This window comes from Oncorhynchus kisutch, linkage group LG10, assembly GCF_002021735.2.
Source record: "Oncorhynchus kisutch isolate 150728-3 linkage group LG10, Okis_V2, whole genome shotgun sequence".
NCBI classification, from domain to species: Eukaryota; Metazoa; Chordata; class Actinopteri; order Salmoniformes; family Salmonidae; genus Oncorhynchus; species Oncorhynchus kisutch.
Genome location: NC_034183.2, coordinates 59,046,057 through 59,067,373, shown reverse-complemented (window position 1 = coordinate 59,067,373; position 21,317 = coordinate 59,046,057). Strand labels below are relative to the sequence as shown.

Below are 21,317 nucleotides of genomic sequence, written 5' to 3'. Positions count from 1 at the left end.
TACAAAGGAACGGTTCCAGTTAGAGACTACATTAAATACTTGTGAATTTAAGAATCTCTTTATTAAAAGCCACACAATTGACAGACATAAATGCTGCTGGCATTACACTGGTCATCTTCGTACTCAAACATGGGGTTCATTGACATGAAGAAATTAAACAGAATGGCAAACCTTTGTAACACTTATGTTTGTGTAGTATGTAAATGGAGCATTTTCATGAGGCATCTTTGGCGATGAACTTCAGTAGACAGATCAGAGAGAATTCATCAGCAACGTGTTAGCAAAGTTAAGGTTGAGCAAATTACAAATTAGTATTGATTATGACCGTGTATAACAAGTTGGTTAATGTTCTCTAAACCGCATACAACATGGGTTAAAGTTGCAACGATCTGGAGCCAATCCTGTTTCAAATCAGGGGTTCCTTCATCTGCATCAAATAACTTTAAAACAAAACCTAGGCATGTCTCACCTGACCAGTCTCTCCCTTTACATTGACAACTCCAACATTCACCTGGGTGCAACACAAAGACGGACCACTGTACAGCACAGGTCAAAGAGCGACAAAACATTGAGACGTACAGTACACCCTACTTTAATGCTTAAACAATAATTTACCTTTCATTTAAAACCTCCAACCACATGTTTATTGGTTTGACTAGTTGTGAAACCCTTAAATTGGGGAGGGGGGAATGGATTAACTATTTTAGGCTTCAGTTTAATACAAGATAATTGATGGGAGATTAAATGATTGGTTTGTTACAGTGGGTTTATCAGAGAACGAAAGGCTCTGCATTCAACCAGGCAGCTACTGCCCACCCTCTCTCCATTTTACATAGTGCATATGTACACCTCTATATTACAGGATTTACACAGGCCCAAACCAAGTTCCTTTAAATACATTTGGTTTGACAGAGTCATTGCCATTCCTCTGAATAGATTGTCAATGAAGACCATATGCTAGAAGACAAAAATAGGCATTGCATTTCTACTTACATTAAACCCTACTGCAACTACAAAAAATGAGACATTTAGCTCTTCAGTTCATCACTGATAAGAGAAATAAACAGAAATTAAAAGGTTGATTTGATAGCAACATTAATCATCTTAGCACCATGACCAAAGGATTTAATAGAAGTCGCCAGTCCAATCTCCAAAGTATTCCCATGAATACTTTGATTATAACATACCTTAAAGTAAATTAGTACTTAGTGACGAGAAGACAACGAATAGGTGGTCATGGCCCCCCAAAGCCAACTTAAAACAGTCACACTTTATAAGACTTAGCTGCAATATCCTCAAACACACAATGTAGATATTATATTTGGCAAAAACTCTTGCCATTTTGTCAAATATAATAACCTGAATCAGATAATGGTATACATTTCTCAAATTACATTTGTCATTGTATCCTGTTATTTCAAATTAAAAATCACACCCTTACTTTAAGACGCTATGGAGTGCAGCATTTGCGATGTATAAGTGAAAGCGTGGATGAGTGTCTACAATACTACTACATATAGCGCTAGGGTACAGCCGCCTGGACACTAGATTGTCCGTTCATTTTGTAAGAGGAGGTCCCTCAAGCTGTGCGTGGAGCCCTGGAATTAGCAAGGACAGAGGGGCAGCACCAAGCCAGACAGGCAATGGTCTGATTAGCTAGCTAACATATGGACACGCACATGGAAAGTAAAGGCAAGACTAGTACAACACAGCAGTATGTAGCATTTTACTCCCACCTACAGAGACACATAGAAACGGTTGCTAGGATCTAATATAATTTCATGCAATAGCTCTCAAGTAGAAACAAATAGAGCATGTGGAGAAAGCGTCGGTAGAGAGTTAACGTGTGGAATGCAAATGAGTGATAAACGGTACACCAAATTCCATGGGTTAAAATTGATTTTGGGTCAAGAGAAACGCCAGAAAAGGAAAACCCTACAAGAAAAAAGTATATGATTACACTCTGTAGAAGGATGGACCTTGTCACTACAACCTGGTCCTGGGGCCACATAATCTAATGGTTCCATTGATGCCTTTAGTCTACTCTGAACTGTTATTAGGCCTGGGTAACCAGGTTAGGCTACTTGCTCTCTTATCAATTCAGGTCAATCACAGGAAAAATGTACAGCTCCTGAGGCCCACTAGAACTATGGTGGACTTAACTAAACAAATATTCACATTAATCTTTACCACCAGCAATAGTGAACTAACAAAGGTTACAAATCCTGGGAATGAGAGGGATACAGTCAGTGAATTAAAATGTGCAACTGGGTTAACCAGCTCTGTCAGTGTTGGAGGAAACAAGTGGAGGTCCAGGTACACAGCTTAACACAACAACTATGACAGGGATAGGAATGTGAGCAGGATTCAAGCTACAGACCAGATATGGAGAGCTAGCAGTGTGTTTGTGAGGTAAGAATGAATTGAATACTGCCGCACTACAGTCAATGGCAAGAAGCGTGACAAATGTGATTACACAGAGTACTGCCAACAGGAGCAGTGCTGCCTAGAACGGGAACACTTAAATGCTATGCTGAAACAAAGACAAGGGTTCTTGTGTGTGTTATGTCAGAGCTTATGTGTGCATATATACAGCTCTACCTGTCTGTGGGGAGAGCTTTGACAGTAATCCTGTATGTGTGCGCAAGCATTTCATCTGTACAGCGGCATGGGGTGTGTGTTTACACTAGGCAGGCTGCTACCGCCCATTTCCCACCTCTGTGCAGCCCCTCCCCCTCAGTATCTCCAGGTCCGCCTCTCTCTGTGCTCCTCCGCCCCCCCCTGGGTCCCTTCAGTTACTGAAGCTCCTTCATCCTGTTGAGGGCGCTGCCGGCGTGGAACCACTCGACCTGGTTCTCGTTGAAGGTGTGGTTCAGGGTGATGATGTCTTGGCTGCCGTCACCGTGCTTCACCACTCCCTTCAGGGGCTTGAGGAGAAAGACAGCATGCCTGTAAGGCATCCGTGTAAAATAGACATACTACCAAGTCCCATCCCCATTATATGGAGGGCGGTAATTTGGGTGGCTGAATGGTCAATGACTCTCACCTTGCCGGGGGCAAAGGTTGCGAGGCCTGTGATGGAGATCTTGTCATCGGGGCGAATTTTGTCATAGTCGGTGGGGTCGGTAAAGGTCAAGGGCAGCATGCCCTGCTTCTTCAAGTTGGTCTCTGAGAAGAGGACAGAATGGCAATGAGGAGAAAAGAAAGAAAACAAGACAGAAAAAAAAAGAAAGTTGGGAACAAGAGGGAGCTTTGGGAATTGGCTCGTATCGAGCTCCATTGTGTAAACTGAGAGGCCTTCTACCACAGCGGGGCAGATCCATTACATGCCAAGTCAAGGTCATAGAGAACAATGTGCACATTCAAAGTGTGTGGGTGATCTTGTTTCTAACCACGTTTCCCCTTTTGTGCAATTGGGTATCATGATAGCTACATGAGCTCCGTATCAGCACAGATAGTCTCAGATTGAGCAAGTTCCCACCAAAAGCTTTTCCTCTCATGCTACCCACCCACATGCCCCGCCACACCCCTATAATCTCTAAGCGTACCGTGGATCCTGGCGAAGCTCTTGACGAGGATGACCCTGCCTCCCAGGTGTCTGGGCTCCAGGGCTGCGTGCTCTCTGCTCGAGCCCTCCCCGTAGTTGTCATCCCCCACAACCACCCACGACAGACCGTTAGCCTGGAGGGAGCAGAGAGAATATTTCTAAAAATCAGATTCTAATTTAAATATTGTCATTCTGGGACAGCCCAACAGTACACAGCCTCTATAGGTCCTCTCCTGACAGTTACGGTCTGTCACACCTTGTAGTGGCGAGCCACGTCAGGCACGCCCCCGTACTCTCCCGTCAGCCGGTTCTTGATCTTGTTGACCGCGTCGTTCTCGATGTTGATTGCGCCGATGAGCATGTTGTTGGAGATGTTGTCGAGGTGACCGCGAAACTTGAGCCAGGGGCCAGCAGCGCTGATGTGGTCTGTGGTGCACTTGCCTTTCACCTGCAGAATAGGAAGGAAGAAAAGAGACCGTAGGGTAAATGGCCATCCAAATGTGGCACCACATGCCTGAACAACCATCTGCCAACTCAGTGGTTTCTAACTCTTTAATAGTTATAATGCCACCGTTGAAGGCCTCTCAATTCCAACCATGGTCCTTGGTGGAGGATAGAACTCAGCCAAACAATGAGAAGAGGCCTTCCTCATCATATAGCAGTCTTGACATACACCTCTCCCCTTCCCTCACCTTGATCAGCACTTGCAGGTCCTCAAGGTCCTTGCCATTCCACTTGTCAAAGGGCTCCAGCAGCTGCAGGCGGGTGCTGGTGGGGCTGACGTCCACCATAACAGAGCCGCTCTCGGCAGGGGGGTGTTGGTAGGTGTCCTGGCCGGGGTCAAAGTCACGAGCAGGTAGCTCATCGCCATTGGGTGGCTCCAACTTGAATTTCTCACCATTGGCAGCGGTGAGGTAGTCCGTCTCAGGATCGAACTTCAGGGTACCCGCGATGGCCAAGGCTGTGACAATCTGTATAGGAAGGGAGAGGGTTATTAGGGCAGTTACAGGAGGACATAGTGTGGATGTCATAATATAAGAAGTGTGTGTGTGTGTGTTGTAATTATTGGTACCTCAGGGGATGTGACGAATGCATGAGTGGCAGGGTTAGCATCATTCCTGGAAGTGAAGTTCCTGTTGTAGGAGGTGACGATAGTGTTCTTCTCCCCCATCTTCACATCCTTCCTGTCCCACTGGCCAATGCAGGGTCCACAAGCGTTAGCAAGGACCACTCCACCCACATCCCTCAGGATCTTAGACTGAAGGAGAAAAAAAAGAATGTACCTACAAATCAAGTAAAAGGGCAACTAGTTTGGCAATGGACTTTTTTTCCCCCCCAAAAGGTTTGAACTCACAAAGCCATCCCGCTCGATGGTGGCACGGATCTGCTCAGAGCCGGGGGTGACGGTGAACGCAGCCTTGCACTTCAGGCCTTTGTCTAGGGCCTGTTTGGCCAGGGAAGCAGCGCGGCCCATGTCCTCATAGCTGGAGTTGGTGCAGCTGCCAATCAGACCTATTGGGACCACCAGGAATCAGATTCATAACAAAGACATGAGAAACGCAGATGATTTTAACAGTCATGTAAATATGCCTGCAAATATGTTACTGTACTTTCCTATTTTAGGGCTTTCCTTGAATATTAACAGCGAGCAAAATGTAGACTTTAAGGGAGTGTTAATGATACTGTGTGACTGCTGGTGCTGATACTGACCCACTTTGACCTCCAGGGGCCAGCCGTTCTTTTCAGCCACAGCACCAATCTCAGACACTGGGTGGGCCAGGTCAGGAGTGAAGGGCCCGTTGATATGAGGCTTCAGCTGCCAGGGGCAGAAGACAGACAAACAGTTAGCATTGACAATGCATGTAATTTCTTGAGAAGATATTCTATAAATACAAGTAATGGATGTCAGCCTAAAAACAGAGTGGACTCACCTCACTCAGGTTGATCTCAATGACCTGGTCGTACTTGCAGCCTTTGTCAGGGACCAAGTCATCCTTATGCTCGTCAGCCAGGGCAGCGATATCTGAAAGTAGATGGAAAAAGTCCAAAAGAGAAAACAAAAATGCTAAGGGACTATGTTGTATGTGTATCAGTGGCTGAATTGTGAAATAGCGGGCTTTAAAAATATTCCAGAATGTCTTATTGTGAGTACTGACCTGCACGTCCAGTCTTATTCAGGTAAGTCTTCATGCGGTGGTTGTAGGGGAAAACAGAGGTGGTGGCCCCAATTTCAGCTCCCATGTTGCAGATAGTTGCCATACCTGCAACCAAGAGTGGGGAAAGTCACATCAAGTTTATGCAAACTAGCACCAAATCAAGACCAAACCACTGGACGAACTCAACTGAAACAAGCAGTGTTAAAACAAACAGCGTAGAGTAGTTTACTCACTAGTTCAGGTAAACCTTACTATCTTTAGGCCTCACCGGTGCAGGAAATGGAGTCGACACCTGGGCCATGGTACTCCACGATGGCTCCAGTGCCCCCCTTCACTGTCAGGATCCCAGCTACCTTCAGGATAACATCCTTGGGAGAAGTCCAGCCCGATAGACTACCTGTCAGCTTCACTCCAATCACCTGATGGGTAGGAGGGAGTCATTACTACATTTGTGAAAGGTCATACATACAGTGAGGGAAAAAAGTATTTGATCCCCTGCTGATGTTGTACGTTTGCACACTGACAAAGAAATGATCAGTCTAGAATTTTAATGGTAGGTTTATTTGAACAGTGAGACAGGATAACAAAAGAAAATCCAGAAAAACACGTCAAAAATGTTAAATTGATTTACATTTTAATGAGGGAAATAAGTATTTGACCCCTCTGCAAAACATGACTTAGTACTTGGTGGAAAAACCCTTGTTGGCAATCACAGAGGTCAGACGTTTCTTGTAGTTGGCCACCAGGTTTGCACACATCTCAGGAGGGATTTTGTCCCACTCCTCTTCGCAGATCTTCTCTAAGTCATTAAGGTTGAGGCTGACGTTTGGCAACTCGAACCTTCAGCTCCCTCCAAAGATTTTCTATGGGATTAAGGTCTGGAGACTGGCTAGGCCACTCCAGGAACTTAAATGTGCTTCTTCTTGAGCCACTCCTTTGTTGCCTTGGCCATGTGTTTTGGGTCATTGTCATGCTGGAATACCCATCCAAGACCCCTTTTTTTTTTACCCCTTTTTCGTGGTATCCAATTGTTTTCGTGGCTACTAGCTTGTCTCATCGCTACAACTCCCGTACGGGCTCGGGAGAGACGAAGATTGAAAGTCATGCGTCCTCCGATACACAACCCAACCAAGCCGCACTGCTTCTTAACACAGCACGCATCCAACCCGGAAGCCAGCCGCACCAATGTGTCGGAGGAAACACCATGCACCTGGCGACCTGGGTAGCGTGCACTGCACCCGGCTCGCCACAGGAGTCGCTGGTGTGCTATGAGACAAGGACATCCCTACCGGCCAAGCCCTCCCTATCCCGGACGACGCTAGGCCAATTGTGCGTTGCCCCACGGACCTCCCGGTCGCGGCCAGTTACGACAGAGCCTGGGCACGAACCCAGAGTCTCTGATGGCACAGCAGTACAGCGCCCTTAACCACTGCGCCACCCGGGAGACCCCACGACCCATTTTCTTACCCACGATTTGATGGTACATGGCCCCATCCATCGTCCCTTTGATGCGGTGAAGTTGTCCTGTCCCCTTAGCAGAAAAAACACCCCCAAAGCATAATGTTTCCACCTCCATGTTTGACGCCGGGGATGATGTTCTTGGGATCATAAGCAGCATTCCTCCTCCTCCAAACACAGCGAGTTGAGTTGATGCCAAAGAGCTCCATTTTAGTCTCATCTGACCACAACACTTTCACCCAGTTGTCCTCTGAATCATTCAGATGTTCCTTGGCAAACTTCAGGCGTGCATGTATATGTGCTTTCTTGAGCAGGGGGACCTTGCGGGCGCTGCAGGATTTCAGTCCTTTACGGCGTAGTGCGTTACCAATTGTTTTCTTGGTGACTATGGTCCCAGCTGCCTTGAGATCATTGACAAGATCCTCCCGTGTAGTTCTGGGCTGATTCCTCACCGTTCTCATGATCCTTGCAACTCCACAAGGTGAGATCTTGCATGGAGCCCCAGGCTGAGGGAGATTGACAGTTATTTTGTCTTTCTTCCATTTGCAAATAATCGCACCAACTGTTGTCACCTTCTCACCAAGCTGCTTGGCGATGGTCTTGTAGCCCATTCCAGCCTTTTGTAGGTCTACAATCTTGTCCCTGACATCTTTGGTCTTGGCCATGGTGGAGAGTTTGGAATCTGATTGATTGCTTCTGTGGACAGGTGTCTTTTATACAGGTAATGAGCTGAGATTAGAAGCACACTCTTAAAGGGAGTGCTCCTAATCTCAGCTTGTTACCTGTGTAAAAGACACCTGGAAGCCAGAAATCTTTCTGATTGAGAGGAGAGTGCGCCTAATCAAATACTTAATTTCCCTCATTAAAATGCAAATGAATTTATAACATTTTTGACATGCTTTTTTTTCTGGATTCTTTTGTTGTTATTCTGTCTCTCACTGTTCAAATAAACCTACCATTAAAATTATAGACTGATCATTTCTTTGTCAGTGGGCAAATGTACAAAATCAGCAGGGGATCAAATACTTTTTCCCCCTCACTGTACATACATACACACACGTAGGAAGGAGATAGAGACATGAGTGGGTGAAGGGAATGTAGTGAGGTGGTTCACTGTCATAGCAGCTCACATTGGGACACTTGAGCTCCCATGGGATACCAGCCATGACGTCCACAGCGTCAGCACCACCCACTCCGATGCAGATGGAGCCCAGGCCGCCCCCATTAGGTGTGTGGGAGTCTGTACCAATCAGCAGGACTCCTGGGTAGGCATAGTTCTCTAGAATTATCTGTCAAGGGTAAGTGAAATCTGTTAGCCAATGCACAACAATCCTTTGACTTATTGATCTCAATAATGTCAAGATCTGATTGTATAATAGGTTTGATCTCATGAGTGAACAATGCATTCTGCTACTTGTTTCACAGCAGTATTCCTGAGCTCTAATCTAGTTGTTAGACTAATTTCAGAAGTAGATATTGTTCAAATACAAATTAGTCTCATGGCAGCTCAATCTGGACCTGTTATCCTTTATTAAACAAAGTATAGTTCCAAGTACCTGGTGAATGATTCCAGAGCCTGGTTTCCAGAAGCCAACTCCATATTTAGCTCCAGCTGTCGCCAGGAAGTTGTAAACCTCCTGATTCACTTCCTGGATTAAAAAGGACCAGGGAGAAGAGTTTGGGGTGTCAGTTGAGGAGAATATATTTTCAGCTGGTAGTCCCCTTTATATAACGTTCACAGCACATATTTGGCTGCAGACCTTAATTCCCCTTTAATCCCTGTTCCTCAATTTGACCTCTGTGCAATTGGATGGAATAAGTGTCACCCATGCCAAATATTCTTCAGGGCTTTGCTTTGTCTAAAAATATAATGTGATGCCGGTGTGTAGCAGTTAACCAACATTCCCTCTCATTTGGGTCATCTTGGGCCCAACGCAATACTTATGGTAGGCTGTCATTGTAAATAAGAATTTGTTCTTAACTGACTTGCCTAGTTAAATAAATAAATACAAATTGGTTACCCCTAGGAACTTGTGATACCATGGAAAAGATGATCCTCTGTAGAACACCCTAAATCTCAGCCAACAGAAATCAGCTGGACAGCCCAAAATCATCTAGACAGGCCCTCGAGTTACCTCTGCTCCCTACTGACCTTGGCCCTCTTTAGATCCTCGACGCCTCCGATCTGCGCCTCAATCAGGTGGTCACAGTGGATGGTTGAGGGCACGGCCACCTTGGGCAGGCCGCTGCTGATGAACTGTAGCATGGCCATCTGGGCCGTGGCGTCTTGCATTGCCACGCGGTCCGGACGCAGACGCAGGTAAGTGCGGCCCCTGGCGATGTCCTGCCCCACAGGGTCATCCAGGTGACCATACACAATCTTCTCCGACAAGGTGAGGGGGCGATTGAGCCTGAGGTGAGAGGAGGGCGGGGATTGGAGGACAGTGTGGTTAGAATTCAACTTCTAAAATACATTTAAAAAAAGGTTAACTCACTAGGTGGAATGCTTTGTAATCTAAAGTTAGCTCAGTGTGGCCAGTGTTGCTAAACATGAGAAGTCTACACGCTAACATGTCAAAGGATTTAGTGAGCAGTTGTAATGGGCATGTCATAGTAGTAGTAGTAGTGGTGGTTATTAACAGAGGAACACTGATGAGCGCTGGGTGTGATGTTGGAAAGGCAGCTACTGACCTCTTGCGGACAATGTCGATGTTCTCATGCAGCTTCTCATAGCTGATGCTGGTGCCAGGCTCAAAGCGGCTCATGGCAACCTTGGGCTTGGCGTTGAAGGCTGCAGAAACATGGAGACGCCTTGCCCCTTCTCCAAGGACAAGCTAAAGGAAAGGGGGGGGTACATTTTTAGTAATGATACATCAAATTTGTAAACATGTTCATCAACATGGAAGAGGATACAGGGGTTTTAAAGTTCCTAATCATTGCAAACATAGGACCTAGTCTCCTCAAACACAACTCTGGACCTCAAAGCCAGTTCCACTGCGTTCTCATTACTGTACCAGGTGGGTGCAATTAATTATCAGGTAGATCAGAAAACCAGCAGGTTCCAGACCTTGTAGGGTAAGAGTTGAATACCCCCAACCAAGTCTATAGCCTAATGACCAGAATTTTTAAACAGAGACATATAGGATTCATACTCTAAGAGAACAAGATAAAGTTTCACTTGTCTCAGTGTTAGGCTCTGTTATTATGGGGGTCATTTCAAGTAAGCATGTTGGCATTATCAACAGAGCCCAAGACAGACATTATGGGTTTTCTTGCTGGTTGAAGAATCCAAAAGCCCAATAAAAAATGCCATAAAATGACTAATCTACAATCTGCGTGATCTCCATGTGACTTTCATGTTCCATCACCTCAGACACAATGGAGACTGACAGCAAGATTAACCAAGTAAAGACTAGATCATTGCATTACACTAAGTAAATCTGTCAACCAGCTAATTGTCACTCATTTTCCCAAAATACACAGCACCTAAAGTTTAGAATGAGTAGCCTAAGTGTTGGGTAAATTAGTGTTTAGCCCTAAAGGAGACTCCTAATCCCTACACATTAGCACAGCCAATTTTGTGACAGGTCAAGTAGCCTAACCTAGCTATGATTTTCAACATTGCATCAACACAGCAAATCGTCCTCAATAAGATGTTAAATCAGCCCGTCTAACATGAGTTATCTAGAGTGAAAAGACGTAAGCAAATGGAATATCACAACCAACTGAGAAAAATCAGTAATGTTAATTTGCCGAATCAAATATAAATCTAACTCATATTAGCAGGCCCTTGGTCAAATATTTTCACAGACGTAGCAGAACAGCATTGGACAGTGTCCATTCAGATAATTTCATTAGGTTTTTATAAGATCATATCATGTTCAGTTAAATTTCTATATTTGGTGCCTCATTGTCCAACACCGTGATTTGACTAAATCTGTTATCAGGCGTAGAAAACAGACAAGTGCGCACTTAACTTCAGTAACCTTGAATCACCTTGCACACAACTGGACATTTGGTGCAATTTGAAGCTACCAATGTATTTTATTTCGACACCATATTGTATTGTAAACCAGCATTACAGATAAAGCGTTATTGTACACTTCCCAGACTAACTTGTAGCAGTTGCATGGAGCGCTAGTTAGTAACAGTCTAGACCGTGACCAAACGACATAGCGGCTGAGATGGATTGTTTACAATATTGATGATTTTTTTATTTTTTTTATCGTTGTGGACAGCAATATCTCGTAATTCATTTTTAACTGAACATTTGTACTTGATGTATAGTGTTGAATATATTTACTAAAATAAAACGTTCTACTTACCCGAAGCCGAGTGACAGTCATACAATAGGACGCCATTTTGTTCACTGACAAAGATGTGTTACTGTCAGGTGACGTTAGGAACCCTAATTTAAACGCGTCCATTATTTTTGTCCTGACAGGTGTTAAAACTGCGTACAAGTGTATATCTCTGTGAATCCTTACGACAGACGCTAATAATGCAATGTCAAAATATAATATGTCCATACAATTGTCAAAGTGGTTCCAATAATGTAAGATATACATAATGATTGAGTTTGTTTTTGTTTAGTACTTATCTGTAAGGTTGTTGTCATCAGCTCCCTATAATGAACTCATGCGCTCTCTATAATAAACTATGCACATAGTTAGCATACAGTTGATGCACTTTTACAGTTTAAAAGGGGCTATTTTATTTTACCTTTATTTCACTAGGCAAGTCAATTAAGAATAAATTCTTATTTATAATGACGGCCTAGGAACAGTGCGTTAACTGCCTTGTTCAGGGGTAAAATGACCGATTTTTAGCTTGTCAGCTCGGGGATTGGAGCCACGAACCTTTCGGTTACTGGCCCAACGCTCTAACAACTAGGCTACCTGCCGACCCATGAGGCTACCTGCTATGAGTTTTACTAATGCAAATTAATTAATTATTTACATAGTAGCCTATATATACTCTGACAAAACCACTGAAGACAATGACTGTGATGTGGCACAGCAGTAATATAATGCAGGTCCTGAAGAAGGTATTTTGACAGAGAACTTGGAATCTATAATATATATATATATATATATATATATATATATATATATCAGTACTTTCAAGAATACATTTTACTCAGTACATTTCTTCCAGTACCTGTCCTGGTCCTGGACCAATGATGTGTCCACATATTTTCCTTTTAATCCCTCTCCTTATGTGGCTATAGATTGTTGTTGCATATTCAAAAATATAGCATATAAAATAATATAAAAATACATAAAAAAGTATATCAACCGTTAGAAAACAATTCTTAATTCTTAATGTTTGAAAAGTAGGGTTCACTCTGGGGGAGAAAGTAGAAAAAAGTAGAAACCATGCCAATCTTACATGGTAACTTTACAGCCTTATGTAATTTCACCTGCAGAATGATTTCCCTAAACAAGTCTCAGCGGGAAGTTCAAGCAAATATTGTAAAAAACGTGTCTTTCTGTACTCTTTATGGTTGGAACGACATTACCCACAACTCCTGCAAAACGTCATATCACTTACTTGCTGACTGGACAACCTTTACAGCCCAATAAAATACGGGTCCTCCCCCTTCTCAGCCAATAGGGACTCTGTTGCTATCTTTGCTTATATTTTTAGCAATGGCACAGTACTTACTTGGAGTTACACATATCCGTTCGCCAAATAAACTAGGATTTCGCTTTCTGGTTTTGCAGAACCATTGATGTAATTGTATGGCTCATAGGTGGGGAAAAATAAAGAAAATGCATTTTATTGTTTACCATCGTTGTTCATACCAATATGTTCAATCATATCGACCAGGATTTGCAATCCTCAATAACCCGTAGCCTATTTCATATGATTTAATTATTTTGAAACTATAGGCTTATTACTGAAAGTCGACTATTCTCTCCTAGGTGTGTATGAATTTATTTGATAGTATACATTACAATAGTATCAAGAAAGTAGTCCCTATTCAGACCAACGTCACAAAATAGGAGGTGTGTGCGAAATGGTCCTGTATAAATGCGCAAGGTTGTCAAACAGTAAAGTTTTCTCCGGCAGTTGCAGACAATCTGTCTATGGTGGAAATGGAGCACGTATGAAGAGAGTACATTTCAATACCCATTTAACACACCACATATCTGCCTCTAAACAACTACTTTGAAAAGCCACATCACCTTCAAATGCAATGTAAAATATGGGAATTAAAACCGCAGGAACTGAACACAAGCTGCATTAGTAAGTATACACAGCGTCCGCATATAAACATGTATGGCATTGACATACATTTTTATGTATCTGCCATAACCGTACATTTGGCTAGATAGTGCATCCTCATGATTTAATAAAAAATGCTTTAGGACTCTCAAAATATGCCCTGCCTTTTGAGAATCGGACTCTAATTGGTTCAGTCATCCATTTTAGATTCTGTTTTTATTTTTTATTTTTAGACAGAACCACTCAAACTCTTATCGAGATGTATTTATTATTCTCATATACAGCTGATCATTTCTTCCTGTTTTCGGGCAGGACCAATTTACTATTGAGCCGTTGTAGTTCTGCTCATCGGTCGACATAATGACATGAGACTGCAACATTCACCACTTAATTGGTCTCCTTATTTATTTACAGTGCCAATTTAAGATCTTCCAGTTTGTTAGAATAATAGTATCATATGTGTCCTTTTTGGTGAGAGGTGGAATTGCCATCATGTAGAGAAGCAGGTATTGGACCTTTGGGATAGGCTACACCACGGCACTTCAAAGCCATATAGGCTACTGTCATTGCACACCATCACTCTATTGCTTTACTGTATGTTGCCTATTGTTTTGCTTGAGTTAACGAAGTTTGCCTACAAATTGTAGACATTGTTTTTACACCCCTTATCATCAACATCCAGGGTTGCTACTTTTTCTCTTTAATCTATTATTTATTATTAGGCTACATGCCCATACATTATTTAGGGGAATGTGTTCTGTTACTATATACAAGTATAGTTGTACACTTGCATAAGCTTGCTACATTGTTACAATGAGTGGACAGCTGTGTGCTTTATGGTGGTGATGATGCACTGTAAACATGTCAACAATCAGATTAGGTCATGTAACCTACTGTTTGATTGTGTAGTCTTATTTAGTAGTAGGACACAACTATGACAAACGAACATGTTTATGGTTGAATAATGTTGCATTAACTAATACAGTATATGCATTATAGGTCAATTGTCAACATTAACAACTAGGATCCATTTTGATACATGACTGGTTTTACTGTGTACTGTACATAAAGTCCCAGCTGCATAAGAACAGCTTTGTAGGGAAGAAATTGATTGATATTGGATATGACTATGGTGGTTAATGCTTTTTGAAGATGTACTGTAAACTTGATTATCATTGGTTTAAATGTAGTGAAAGTTTGTCTGCTATATTCCAAACATCTCCTATTGAACAGTTTCACACCTCTCCAAATTAGTTTCTAAATAGATTTAACACAAGTAAAGATGACAAGGGAAGTCAGGTTGTGTGTATTGTCTTGTTCTTGCCCTTCTTCTAGCCATCGATGCAATGTTCTGCCTGCAAACAGAGTAGCTATATCTCATATCAATAATTATTTTTTTGCTCAACCTATTCTGATTCACAATATAACATTCATTGTCCTTGATGCATACATTATAACCATGTTCTCATAGATCAAGTATACAGTTGTTAAATTTCGCTTGCTGGGTAATCCTGGCTGCTGGGCAATGTTTATGGTGCGTAGGTGGACTGTGTTGCACGTGTTGTGATGAAGTTAATAGTGCTGCATGGTGGGAAATGGTGTCCTTTATGCTCTGTAGCCTGTACCGTGCCATTTACAGTATGCAAAACATGCCTACATGTGAACTGTACACCCACAGCCTACTCTTGATTTGGAAATTTCTCTAATTGTGTAATCCTGAGTAGTGAAGCATCCGGCAGAAGCAGATTATCATGGCTTTCTGCTTCAATCACTGCATCTGTTACACCCCCTCCACGTTGGCTGGCTAACCCATTCACTCGCTCATTATCCCTTCTGTTGAGCCTATTTGGTCTGCCTTTTACTTTCCTAGACCTAACACCATGTTTTTATTTTTCCACCAGTTGGACTCCTCATCTCGTTACCTGGCAAGTCTTGTTACTTGTCAACTGAAAACAACTGTTTGGACTAGTTTTTGGCCTCCTGGTCACCAAGTCTGTCCATGTTGATCACCCAGGAAGAGATTTAAAGATTCTGCAGGATTTCAACTTACCTGCAGTACATGTAGTGGAGAAGATAACATCAGACTTCTACAAGCCAGAGATAACTCTTCCAGTATTGTCTCATTTTGGGCTTGATTTGAATACCTGCCTATCCAGACCAGGTACAGTCATGCACCTAGAGGTAAAGGTAGCTCTGAATTTCATTGTGTCCTACCTGTACAACAAACTGCCCCGTCGTCGTGCTGACCTCTTCGGGGAGGAGTTGGAGCAGATACTGTTGTCGCACTATGAAGGCCACTGGTACCCCGAAGCTCCTCTGCGGGGCTCTGCCTTCCGCTGCTTGCACCTAGGGGCCCCTAGTGACCCAGTGGTGGAGCTAGCTGCCAGGAGAAGTGGACTGGACACAGAGGAAGTGCGTGCCAATGTCCCCCCTGAGCTGAGTGTGTGGATCGACCCCTATGAAGTGTCCTACCAAATCGGGGAGAAGGGAGCCGTTAAGGTCCTGTACTTGGAGGATCCATCTGGCTTAGGTGGAGAAGGCGAAATGGTGGAAGTAGTTAGTGGAGTGAGTGAAGGGGACTTGGAGGTAGAGGAGGCCAAGAGCTTAGGGTTCAACCCTGAGGCCCAGGTGTTTGTTCCAATTGGAGCCCAGATATCTCCAGTTCTGCTTCCTTCCCTCTCCAGCACACCCACACCCCTCTCGGCCTCATCCTGCCCAGTGATTTTCAGCTATCCCAGCTCCAGCACACCCACGAACCCACCTGCCCACTCCTCTAACACATCCACACCTTCCCCTCCAAGTGGGGGACTCCCTTACCCCCCCTCTCAGCAGCCAACGGCTGCCCTGCCCAGCACCCGTCCACCGCTGCAGCCCATCACCTTCACCACGGCCAGTTTCGCCGCAACCAAATTTGGCTCCACCAAGATGAAGAAGTGTGGCGGTACCGGATCGGCTGGCGGCTCGGGTGTAGGCGTGCCCCCGCCACAGAGGATGCTCGCCCGTTCCCCCACCAACATCTCTCCCCCAGGGCTGCTGAAACACAAGCCCCTCTCAGTCTCCCTGCACTCCCTGGGGGCTCAGATCCCCAGCCAGCTCTCCCCTAATGCCAAAGAGTTTGTTTACCCGGCATCCCCAGGGCCCCTATACTTTGACAACGATGCTCCGCTCATACTTTCACACTCAAGCCCCTTCCAGCACCCTCACCCCACCCACTCCCACCCTTCATTTGACCCATTCTCCAACCCCCAACCTGGTCCAGCTGTTGGTGCCATTGGTGGTAGCAGCGGTGGGATTTCTTACATGGAGAAGCCCTCATTTGTGGAAGGTATAGGGGGGTATAACCTGCAATATCCCAGCCAGGCCTTCCAGCCGGTGGTGCTGGCCAACTAAGCCTTTCTTATGAGTATTTCTGTTGCAGCAGTAGGGCAGTAATGCTCAAGTATTTTTGGGGAAAATTGTTCTTACTGATACTACATCGTATAATTTGTTTTATTACTACTACAACCTCCACTATATATTTCAATATGATTATTTCCATATCATTTAATATTCCGTTTTTTTTTTGTGCATTTTGATTTCAGTTTCTCTAACCAGATGAGTAACCAGCCTCCTATTGCACAGATGTTTTCATTGAATGTTCAGCAGAGTAAAATGCCCTTCAGCTTTGGTCTATTGACAGCAGTATGATTGTTATATTTTGCACTCCACTGTCACGCTGTGAAAAAGGACCAATGTCCTGTAAGATGGCTTTGGAAAACTTAGCGCTTTGCAATCTGCTCGGCCTTAGTTACCAAAAATGCACAGAGGGGTTTGTGTGGGTTTGGTGAGGTCTTATTCATGCTAACAAGTGTTTAATGTGCTCTTCTGTGGCTTATGGTCATTGTGAATATAGTGGGCCTGTTACTAGAGCCTTGAAACATATCACACACACCATGTCTGAATCGGTTTTGTGCAAGGGATCAGTATTTGCCATTCATCAGCTCTGAAATGTATTCATGGACATGCTAAGAAAGGGAGCCTGTGTGTAGTGTCTTGGCAATAGGGGGTGTTTAATGTGCAGGGTATGAGGAAATGGATCTGTCATGACCGGAAGAATTACTGCCAGGGAGGTCAGCGAACCTTGTTGAAAGTGAGGCAAGTTGATCTTTGTCTTCGGATATGACTACTAATCTCACACACGCACACGCACAGGCACATAGAATCTGTCAGCAGTGTGTGAAGGTGAACGGGCGTTGTTGGAGGGGAATAGGATGCTGCTAAGCAATGGGGATTGTGATGAATGGCTTAGCGGGACTTTGACTATGAAGGAGAGGTCTTACTCTGCAGGGAAAAGAGGATGGGGAGGGAGTAAGGAGAGGGGAAATGGATGGCAAGGCAGGGGCATCGATGACGTTTTAACAGATTTTGACATCTTGGGTGCAATGGTGTTAGACTGACACTTCAAAACCCGGAGCACGTTTCTGTAGAACTTTAGTGGCGTTGCAGCCAAAGGCCCACGCTAGGTCCCCTGCTCTTTAATCCCTTAATTATCTCTGTTCCAGTTGCTGCTCCAGTGGGAGACCAGCATCATATAATGAGATGTTTTCCTTTTCAATTTCCAGGACTATGAATGTTAACTAAACCTGTGTTTTTGTCACTTTATGATGCCATGTCAGATCATTCTCATATTGATGGTGGTGATACCCTGTCTCCATATAGGTAATAGAGGGGGCAGTAATTGTCACCAGGGTTCAGGCAGCCTCCTAACCCCACCTTTCCTTTTGAGCCATCCAGCACTTCATATTATTGGACTATAGATGCCATGTGACCCCCCCCCCCCATGATGTTACAGCTGCATCTGCTAAAAAATGTTGGTTCTGTTCCAATGAGATTTGGATTTGGATAGCAGGGGGAGTGTCCCTAGCCATCATCTGAATGTTTTCTAGATTGTGCCCATAAACATCTGTGTATAAGCTAACATAAATACTCTTAACTTGTGCTCACACTGGTAATTGCTGTGATAGTCGGTCATATGCGTGTCATTCAAACTGTTTATTTGTCTTTGCGTCCAGGGGTTGGGTTGGGAGGGTTGGGTCGGATCTCTTTATAAATCTAATGGTTGTGAGGGAAGGGGTCGTTTTTACATTTGTAATTTATTTAAAATTTTCTATATTTTTCCTATGTTTTTTCAAAAGTAATGAAGTACTTTTGTAAAGTTGAGAGAAGTTATAACAGTAGGAATATGTATATATTATGTTCAGGTTTCCTTTGTTTAGTTATGTGCTAAAGTTATTACAAAGATAACTAAATATATATGCAAGTTGGGAATAAATAAAGATGTATAAAGTATTGAATGTGGATTGTACCTTGTACAGAATTTGTCCAATAAAAGACGGGTAAATGTAATTTTGTTAAATTGGGTTTTTGAGGAGCTTCAGAGAGGAATGTTTACAATGGGTGGATAGAGAGTCCGACAGCGTCATTCTCAGTCTGTTTCTAAGGGCAGTCTGATAACTTGTGTAAGATTTCTGTTCCTTCATAGTTTAAACACTTAAACCAAAAAATATCCACATTTAAACCAAATCCCCTTAGTAGTGCTCGTATCTTACTAATTGTGTCGTTTATTCATTCATATTCCATCTACATATTGTCCAGTGCCATTAATCTTTGCTTTATACCACTAACCTTATTTGTGTGACTGAACAGTCCTACTGTGACTGAATTGGCTGCCAATTTCATTCTCACACAAAGACTGAGGGAAAGCAAAGAAACCCGTTCCTGCAGTCTAATCCTTGATGAGTATTCCCCTCGCATCCATATGGTAACATTCCCCTGCTCCCCCTACTATAGCCATAACTAAGACTATCTTTACTCACACTGACCCTGGTCCAGTGCAATGTGTAACTAACGCCATATTCTAGACCACAATTGTGGGAGGGTCTTAGCCCTTTTCAACCACATATTCCAATACATCAAGCGTTTCAAGCAGGTTTAGGAGGAGGATAGTCATTGAATGTGCTGTGATTATGATCAGTGACTGGTCAATCCTGGTGGTGAACAGCCTAGTGATGGAGCTATTTTTTTTGTTCGTTCATGTTGATTCAGTGAGATTTTTGGTTTCCAAAATCCCTACAAGCATCCCAAAGTGCTGCCTTCCCCCATTGCTTAAATAATGGTCAGATTACTCTTGGTAATCGGATGTGTGCTGTATTTAATTCCCTGCGCCTGCAAAGCGGGTCTGGAGGTTTGAGTGGTGGCTTGGAGGCCATGTTGCGGTCACTGACCGCCTGCCAATGGGAAGGCCAGAGGACTGTGACGTTTGAGGGATGGGAGCTGCTCTACTTGAAGTTCTGATGACTATAGGAAGACAATAGATATTGTTTCACATTGGCTTTTTGGTCACAGGATGGACAGTGTTTTGTTGTGGTATAGTGGTTGGCTGTTGGTATATGTCTTGCGTTTTAAAAATGAGTAACAGATTACACTATCCTCCATGTAATTAAAAAGTAGTTTTTTAAAATCCACACTAAAAGCAGGCTGTTCTATCACAAGGATTGAATCAAAGTGAGAAACAGAGTTTTGTATTGTCTTTTGCTTATCTATCTACGTGTGTATTTTATTTAGCACTTTGGACTATTTTGTTGTAATAAAGAAGTATTTTCTATTTAACATTTAAGAATAACTGGATATAATTGAAGAAGTAAGATATATTAATATAGTACTTTCTTTTTTGCCTGTATTTTGTTATCATTTTCCTATTTTGTATCTGATCTGTACACCCTGTAGATGTATATGAACCTTTCACTACTGAAATGCAATGACCTGTTTTCTGTGCTCCCCCATGGGAATGGGGACTTACTACTGCACTTTCTTATTGTATCATATTCTTTTTTAAGTTTGTAATAAAACAATTGCAAAAATAAGCATGGAAAATAATACAATTCTCTTGTCATTTTTGTCTGTTAATCAAATGTGACAAACCCTTGCAAAATAATTATTACAAAATAATTTAGAATAGTGTTTGATGGCCTACTTGTGATCAGGAATTCTAGTATTTATGTTCCCCTGCGGTATAAAAAGCCCTCACAAGGTTGTAGAAAATAAACATGTATTTCATAGCATTGCAATACATTCTAATATTGATTAATAATAATTAATAATTCAACCCAGATATGAAAATCTCATAGCTCATCTCACAAACTTTTCTACTTACACAGCAGACAAATATTACTTAATTTCATCACCTCGAAAATATGTCTGGTGCATTATTTTGACTGTGTTAGTATATCTGTCAGATGTTTGCATGACTCCCTGTTGTGAATCCACTGGGCTCTGCTCTCCTATGGCATGTCGATGTTTGGCATTAACATGCTTGGCCAGCTACTCCTTGTGGCTCCCTTTTATCTCCTCACCACATCTCATTCCCCTCCTCCATCACCCTCTCATCTCCTCTGTATCTCCACTCTGTTCTCTCACCAAATCCCTATTTTTCCCCTTAACCTTTCCGCTCTCTATCCCATCGCATTTCCCCACTCGTCCCTCACCACCCCTCTCCTCTATCCCCCCTTGTCTTTGATGCTGTGTTTATGCAACACTGCTTCCCTGTGTGTGGATGTGATCATTATGCAACATCTCATACTCCATTGGAATACTAATGTAGATGAGGTAGGGGGATAGGCAGAGCAGAAACAGAGGACCTCAAATCTCAGTTTTTGTGTGTCAATGTGTGGGTGTCTATGTGCGTGTGTGATAGACAGACAGCGCATGTGTTTGTGTGCATGAGGCAGGAAGAGTGATCTGCTCCCTTTGTCTCCCAGCATCACAATGTGCATCCTGTCAGTGTTGGTCAAAAACACGTATTTTTGTCGATTGTTCTGGCAAGGTCAAGGCAAGGGCTCACCTTTCATTGAATTCCACTTCATTAATATGCATGATACATATCCCAT

General features: G+C 43.2%; 2 protein-coding genes across 2 annotated transcripts; one reads left to right on the top strand and one right to left on the bottom strand.

The window, feature by feature from the left end:
• Positions 1-42: 42 nt before the first annotated feature.
• On the bottom strand, positions 43-11,574 carry LOC109897317 (aconitate hydratase, mitochondrial-like). Its single transcript, XM_031834279.1, has 16 exons — positions 11,487-11,574; positions 9,853-9,995; positions 9,314-9,572; positions 8,718-8,810; positions 8,292-8,450; positions 5,972-6,122; positions 5,704-5,808; positions 5,479-5,570; positions 5,258-5,363; positions 4,902-5,059; positions 4,620-4,805; positions 4,240-4,518; positions 3,804-3,995; positions 3,549-3,681; positions 3,047-3,168; positions 43-2,927 (listed from the first exon to the last, which is right to left on the bottom strand). Exons 1-16 carry the CDS (start codon positions 11,520-11,522, stop codon positions 2,796-2,798), a joined length of 2,346 nt encoding a protein of 781 aa, XP_031690139.1. The 5' UTR covers positions 11,523-11,574; the 3' UTR covers positions 43-2,795.
• Positions 11,575-13,215: 1,641 nt separating this feature from the next.
• On the top strand, positions 13,216-20,307 carry LOC109898520 (protein Tob2-like). Its single transcript, XM_020493505.2, has 2 exons — positions 13,216-13,413; positions 15,294-20,307. The coding sequence occupies exon 2, from the start codon at positions 15,562-15,564 to the stop codon at positions 16,780-16,782; it is 1,221 nt and encodes a 406-aa protein (XP_020349094.1). The 5' UTR covers positions 13,216-13,413; positions 15,294-15,561; the 3' UTR covers positions 16,783-20,307.
• Positions 20,308-21,317: the final 1,010 nt, after the last annotated feature.